Source organism: Neolamprologus brichardi, chromosome 20 (genome assembly GCF_056152115.1).
Source record: "Neolamprologus brichardi isolate AB-2024 chromosome 20, ASM5615211v1, whole genome shotgun sequence".
Classification (NCBI taxonomy): domain Eukaryota; kingdom Metazoa; phylum Chordata; class Actinopteri; order Cichliformes; family Cichlidae; genus Neolamprologus; species Neolamprologus brichardi.
In genome coordinates this window covers 1065079-1072649 of record NC_142123.1, presented here as the reverse complement: position 1 = coordinate 1072649, position 7571 = coordinate 1065079, and the positions used below count along the sequence as shown (strand labels likewise).

The 7571-nt window shown below is 42.5% G+C and overlaps 1 protein-coding gene across 1 annotated transcript; it reads right to left on the bottom strand.

Moving 5' to 3' along the window:
- Positions 1 to 2280: 2280 nt before the first annotated feature.
- On the bottom strand, positions 2281 to 7361 carry kcna2b (potassium voltage-gated channel, shaker-related subfamily, member 2b). The gene is made up of 2 exons (XM_006785697.3): positions 7089 to 7361; positions 2281 to 6389 (listed from the first exon to the last, which is right to left on the bottom strand). The coding sequence occupies exon 2, from the start codon at positions 6283 to 6285 to the stop codon at positions 4792 to 4794; it is 1494 nt and encodes a 497-aa protein (XP_006785760.1). The 5' UTR covers positions 6286 to 6389; positions 7089 to 7361; the 3' UTR covers positions 2281 to 4791.
- Between the last annotated feature and the right edge of the window lie 210 nt (positions 7362 to 7571).

Genomic DNA, 7571 nt, shown 5'->3' with positions numbered 1-7571 from the left:
GTATGTGTGTGTCTATAAATAAAGATATAAAGACAAACTAAACAATGACCTTATAATCAAGCTCTGGTTGGAGAGGTAATGGAGCAGTTTTTCTCTAAGAATTCAGCACCACAGATGGACAGAAAGACAGACGGAGCTCAGTAAGACAGGAAAGTTAGAACATTAGCAGTTGAGTCTTTGTTTCGCTGCAGTCACGTGTCTCTGTTTTATTAATGGGTGTCAAAGCGAGTCAGCTGCAACAATTAAAGAGAATACTGAAGATTAACAGGTCACTGGAAGCAAAGGCGAAAGCTGGCTATAGATTTATGTCAGAGCTATAAATAACATCAGGTCATCTAAAGCACAGTCAACCATCCACCGTCTAATATCTGGCATATTAATTAACCTTTTTATAGGTTTATGTATTTATCTTTGTCTTCCTTACCCAATATGATTATGGAGTGTACACATAACACAGACTCTAGCTGTTTAAATCATAAACCTGTGAACAGAAAAAAGAAACCCTATGGGGTCTTTCATCATCCCTACAGGACTGATGGAAACGGAAACTCCCCTCCTCCACACACATGAATGTAAAGATGCACTCAGGCTATTAACTCGGGCTGCGTGTTCGGGTATAAATCAGCTCAAAGTACATCAGGGAAATATGTCCTGCCTCTTGGCCTAATAGATATTACCTCATACAGCATAAAAGCACTTATGTCAATCAAAACGACTAGCTATACGAAAACATATCGGTAATATTGTGAATGAATGTCACGACTTTTCAAGGCCACTAAATCAAGAGTAATTAAAATTGCCCCAAAGCGTCACTAAAGACAAGAGACAATAACCCTGCAGGCAGGAGGAACCACTAGTGGGCAATATGACTGGAATATTGGTTATATGGGTGAGTTGATGTTTAATACAATCAGTGAGTAAACACCATCAGTTCCTCCCACTGCTGTCCTTGGCTGACTGAACCCAGCCTACTGAGACGTCCAGAGAGAAAATTATACTGATATATGTCTGGGGCATCAAATCATCCACTGTGCATCATTTAGTGTTTAGAGCGCTGCAGAGAGGGAGACCGATGAACTCACGAGGAAAATTTGTGGCAAAAAAGTCGAGAGGGCCAAATAATAGAGAGGGGAAGGCAGCAAAGTGAGCAAGGCGACGTGAGGAGAAACAAACCAGGTACAAGGGCTAAATGGTACTGATTCAGAGAAATGTTTGTACTTGTCCCACTCTCTGATGAATTACAAGTCGAGGCCTTTTGCTCTCTCGCTCTCCCCTCCTTGCTGGTTTTATAAATAGGCCACTTTGCTTTCTCAGTAATCCACAGAGAGCACAAGATTCACTTAAGGAGAAAAGCGGGACACGAAGCCATTTAGGTGGTGAGGGTTGATACACCTTATGTAATGGACATGAGAGCAGATGCTTGATATATACGCTCTGTTACAGGTTTTTCCTTTTTGTTTTCTTTCTCACACAAAATGATGTCACAGCTGATTTCACTATCGTTTCTGTGACAGCTGGTTAAAGGACACACGGTGTGTTACCACATGAGAAAAACACAACAGTAGCTGCATGTTAGCATAAATATATTCTTATCAATGAGACCAGTATAATTCATAATAACTTTATAATATGCATTTATTTTAAATAATGAAAGTATCTCTGAATAGATATTTTCTGTTTTTAGTTTATGTTCATAGGACATGTTAAGGACAGACATTCAAATCCAGATTTCTTTGGGTGTAATAATATACAGCTTGATTCTTAGTTCCTTCTTTTGCATACGATAGCAGATAAAACAATCCATATAGTGAGCAGACAGCTGTAAGTATAGACAACAATACAGTCACTGAGCTGACGATTATCTTATATTTCATTCACACGTTTTTGCCTGTCAGTTGAAGAAGAAGAGCAGAGCGAGTGGTTTTCTGAGAGTAACTTGAGACGGGATATATTTGACCAAAGTCTGCACGTGTTTGCATCAAACCTCAGTCCATCCACTTCTGAGGCTCAAAGCAGCAAATTCTGACATTCAAATACAAAACAGAGTGAAAAACAACAGGATTTTATCATTTCTGACAAAGCAAATTAGTTTCATGGATTTTCTATTACGCAGGAACCTACACGTGGCAGAGTCTGGTTCTAAAGCATTAGGTACTTGATGACATAGTTAAAGCAGCTCCAACTCTTAGATACATTTACATGGCTACAGTTGTGTAAACCCCAAATCGGCAGGTTTAAGTCTGTTGTGGCAGCGAAGTCTGTCACAGAAATGCGTCTGCCACACATGTCAGAAGATTACATCTCACAGTAAGCATCTGTGTACACTGTTTTAAAATGCCCAGTGTTTGTATGAATGTGTGTCTGTGTACAAGTCCACTCGTGTTGTGCAGTACAGCAAAGACGTGTTACCCATGACTTAGATCCTGATGTGCCACGCTGTTGGTTTCTCTGAGAGTTTGTTGTGTGGACAAAGTGTCATTGCAGGTGTTGTATGCTTGTTGCGTCCAGCCTAAGCCTAAAGTGACACATATACGTAGGTGTTCCTGTACACAGGAGCAGCTCATAGTGATGCAAATACACATAAGAAAAATACAAGGGAGAAAATTGCGGCAGTGTTGTCTCACTTGTATGATCATACTTCCTTATATTTTAAGTCTTCAGTAACTCGCCTTTGCAGACACTGTAGCTTATCGCACTTGTGGACATCATCACAACGGAGTGTTTCCTTTCAGTTTGCTTTGTTTAATATACTATGTGCATGTGTTTAATATATGCAGCACATAGGCTGTAAACACCGTGCTAACACTGAGCACCATCGTCATTCTGGAAACAAGCGGAGCAGCATCTGAGAACAGTGACGTCAGCTTGTGTGTTTCTGAAAGCTCCAAGTTTCTCTCACAGTCTCTTTGTGTCTGAGTCTATTTCTCTTTCATAAGCTCTCTCACCCACAAAATATTACACACCGAGGTTGATGGACCTATATGTTAGAGATGGCAGCACTTAGACAGATCCTTGGAGCATTACAAATACACTTGGGTGAGCAAAACCTCTGACTGATCAGCTGTGAATCTCATCCACTGAGCTGGCAGCAGACGGTGTGCTTTCATGATACATAGATACCAGGTCGTGACTGCAAAAGACTATAACAAATAGAAAAGTGAAGAGTTTAGGATGTTGTTAGCATCCACAGGGTGGATCATAGTTTGATGTCACTTTCATCTCCTATACTGGAGGTAGCTAAGCTGCCACATGAACACACTACCCTCTTCCATGTATGTAATTAAGTAAGTTTTCCTTTGTTTATTGTCAAATATTATTTATATTAATGCATGCAACAATGATTACTTTTGAGGACATGCAGCTTTGCAAAATCAGAACTGCAAAAGTTTTGGTTAGTTAAATATGTCGGGCCAGGGGAAGGATTTCTGAAATTGCATGGTCTTTGATTGATGTCTTTTACAAACCAGGATACAATTTAGCAGGTGGTGGCACATAACAACTTTCAGAGGAAAACAAATGTTCCCTTTTCATGTCTGCCTTAGAGGATGGAGGCCATTAAAGGCTAATGCTGTGAAGCAGCTTGATTAGATCAGATTACTCTGTTTTAACAGCTAAAGACGTCGTAAGCAGACTTGCAGTAAACTCAAACGCTGGCACTAAAGCTGAAGCTTAAAAATGACATATATACATTTCAGTTGTTCATGAGACCTAAGCTGTGTTGATATATGCAACAGAATGTCAGCAATTTGCCCACAAAATCATTGTATCTATTCCTACACACGTGGAATGCTTTGAAGTCAAGAACAGCAACGTTTATTCTGGGCAGTGATGTCAAGCTGAACACGTTTAACTGCTAAAGTTACAGCAAAGAGGCTGGAAACTCACTCAGAACACTGAAAGACTATTTCATTCAACATTAAGGCCATGAAAATATGTAATAAGACCACGTTGATCATAAATTAATTATATTAAAAACAGTCATTAGTAGAATAGTTAAGACATTCACTCTGTTCAGTGTTCTGCTGTTCACCTGCTAATCTGCACTAATTAGAGGCAAGAAAAGGCTTCGAGTGGAGAGAGTCATGCACCCTGCATAGACATCATTTTGAACTTCATCAAGAAGAAATGGCAGGAAAAGAAAGTGTTGTGCTATAGCAGTACAGAATTACAGCAAAGCACTCGTTTAGGCTGTTGGTATCTGCCTGTCTCTGCTAGCTTGTACTAGACAAGATGTAGCAAGTGAACATGGCCACTAGCATATTGGTGCTGCGCTCTGGTTCTTTGTTTCTTAACTCGGTGTTCCCATGAGAGAACAGCTGTCATCTGGTTGAAATGATCTTTCTGTGTATCTGGACCTTGGCAGTTAGAGCAGCAGATTAAAGCTGCCCATGAATGGCCTGTTTTATAAGTTATGACACGTCTGTAATATTGTTGGAATATTGTTATCATGCATCCTTTGTGCAGCAATTAGAGAAAGAAGATAAAAAAAATTAGTGGTCCTTTTATATTGTTATTATTGATTATTATGGTTAGGCTACAATTTTGCTACTGTTGGAGGCAGGATAACTACGTTCACAGGTAAGACTAACTCCATGCAAACACTAACAATGTCGTGAATACGACAGCTGACAGTTCTATAGTATGAACATGATACTGACCCTTTCTCCACGTTAACCTCACTGATCTGCTCTGTACTCCTGTACTGGGCCCCATACATTCATCAGTATGCGGACCTTTATTCCCACTACAGTTATTGTAGATCCCAGCAGAAGTAAACCATCCGAGTTCGCGTTATACATCTGTGCGCATCTTGGTGATGTTTACATAGTTAGTGTTGGCCAGGGTGCAGTTTCCTGTTTTCCTGGCCTCTGATCTGAAGTCCTCCATACTGTGGTTCACTGCCTCTTGGATTTCCACATAGTCAGACTTACTGAGAGTGGATCCGCTGCCGCTCCGGCCGCTCTTCTTCAGCTCGTCAGCTGAGCTGGCTTTAGGCACACTCGGGATATTCAGGTACTGCGCCTGCTCCTCACCTTCTGTCTCTCTGTGGTAGAAGTAGTTGAAGTTTGATACAATGACCGGTACAGGCAGTGCAATAGTCAGCACACCGGCAATTGCACAGAGAGACCCCACGATCTTCCCCCCAATAGTTGTTGGGACCATGTCTCCGTAGCCTACGGTTGTCATGGAAACCACTGCCCACCAAAAGGCCTCGGGGATGCTGCTGAACTGAGAAGCTTGCTCGTCTGCTTCTGCAAAGTAGACCGCACTAGAGAAGAGGATGACACCAATGAACAGGAAGAAGATGAGGAGGCCCAGCTCACGCATGCTGGCCTTCAGTGTCTGCCCTAAGATCTGGAGTCCTTTGGAATGACGCGAGAGTTTGAAGATACGAAATACCCTCACTAGACGGATGACGCGGAGAATAGCCAAAGACATGGCTTGCTGGCCTGCCTGGCCATCCTCTGGCCGCTCTGCTAGTTCTGTGCCGAGGGTGATGAAGTACGGGATGATTGCCACAATATCAATGATGTTCATGATGTTGCCAAAAAATCCAGTTTTGCTGGGACAGGCGAAGAACCTAACTAGGAACTCAAAAGAGAACCAGATGATGCAAAGCGTCTCAACAATGAAGAAAGGATCTGTGAAATAAAAGCTTGCAGATGGCGTGGTGGTGTTGTATGAGGACTGGAGTGAGTTATACATCTCATCTTCGTTTCGGTTAAGTGGCAGTGTCTCCAGACAGAAACTGACAATAGAGATAAGAATCACCATGACAGAGATTATGGCAATGATGCGAGCTGGACCGGAGCTCTCTGGATATTCAAACAGAAGCCACACTTGTCTCTGGAACTCGTTTTCTGGCAGAGGCCGCTCCTCTTCCCTTATAAAACCTTCATCCTCCCTGAAGATTTCCATAGCCTCTTCACCCAATTCATAAAACCGGATCTCCTCAGAAAAAATGTCGAGAGTCACGTTAACAGGCCGGCGCAGTCTCCCTCCAGACTGGTAATAATACAGAATAGCGTCAAAACTCGGTCGATTCCGATCAAAGAAGTATTCATTCCGGAGCGGATCAAAATACCGCATCCTCTTTTTAGGATCACCTAGCAGCGTCTCTGGAAACTGGGAAAGTGTCTTCAGCTGTGTCTCAAAGCGCAAGCCTGAGATGTTGATGACAACCCTCTCGCAGCATTCATGATCTGGATCCGAGTCGTAACGGTCATGAGGCTGACCTGGATGTGCTGCTGCTTCATCCGCAGGGTCGCTGGTAGCGACCGTCATGATGGAAGAAGATGGGACCTGCAGCTTTCAGACCGGGCGGGGCCACGCTGGGCCACAAGTAGGTAAAGGCTCCACACACTTGTACAGTCAGGCAGATTTGCCTGCTAAAAGGAACAGACAGAAAGCAGAGGTAGCTTTAATATTAATGTGATCAGCACATGCTTCACGCGCTACTTTTTATGGGACTTTAAACAAATAACTTGTTCAGAAACTTGTATTCACTGGCAGACATTTATGATCCACTGATTTTGTTAATTTTTAAACCAAACATTTTTCAGCTGCTGTTATTTCCCAGAAATGCCAGAAATGTTACTTCAAAGCCTTGAAAGCAGAGCATTTGAAAATAACAAGTTGGTGGGGGCTGAACCATTTGCACTGGCTCCATTGTGTCTGTGTATTAGGTTATGAGTTCTCCCTCATATGAGCACACTGCAGGATCAATATGCAGGCCAGTAATACAGTATCCACTCTCACAGGGTGCAATTACAACCAACAAATCTGATTATGAGCTCAGTGCTCTACAGTCTCTGAGATGAGTTTCCTCTATAGATCTGGTGTTACCAGCATTTCCTACCAATGCTGAAAAAAATCTTACTTAAATTAATAAACTTCGTAGTTTTTTCAGGAGAGAAGATTTTGGGAGATTTGTCAGTTCAAGTGTTTGACATAACACACTTCACATCTGTTCATTAGCAGCTGCACAAAAGCAACGGTGGTGGTGCACAAGATAAAAAACAAAACTTTTTTCAGCTTTTGATTTTTAAAATAAGGTCTGAAAAAATAAATCAATCCAAAGCCCCTACCTGCTATTCACAGGCACGTATTGGGCTTGTTTACAGTCCTCTGTCCTCTGCTGGTAAACCTTAAGCAGTCCAGGAGTGCCCGGTCCTGAGTCACTCCCCTCGGTCCAAGCAGCTCCTTCCGGTCGCTCATATATCATCCGAAGCTCTGGCGCTGCAGCAAGGCGGCAGTGGGAATGGGAGAGGGGACAAGGTGTGAGGATGCAGGAGTTACCTCCATCGCTTCAGTGACCAGCGGGCACATGCCGAGATGCAGCTACAGGCTGAAGCTGGTCGGGGACGACGGTGGGGGCAAGTGGTTTGCACTTAAACACACTTAAAATCCTGACATTAGTTAAATTTAACAAGACACTCGCCCAAAACAAAAACAACCACAGCCTTGTTGCCTGGCATCAGTGGACTTACTGAAGAAAAGATACTGTGAAAGAAATAACGCGGAATCACCTGTTTGATTCCTAAGTTGTTTAAAAAAATGTTACTTTTTAA

Coding starts and splice junctions, on each gene's coding strand:
- kcna2b (XM_006785697.3), bottom strand. CDS start 6,285: ATGACGGTCGCTACCAGCGACCCTGCGGATGAAGCAGCAGCACATCCA.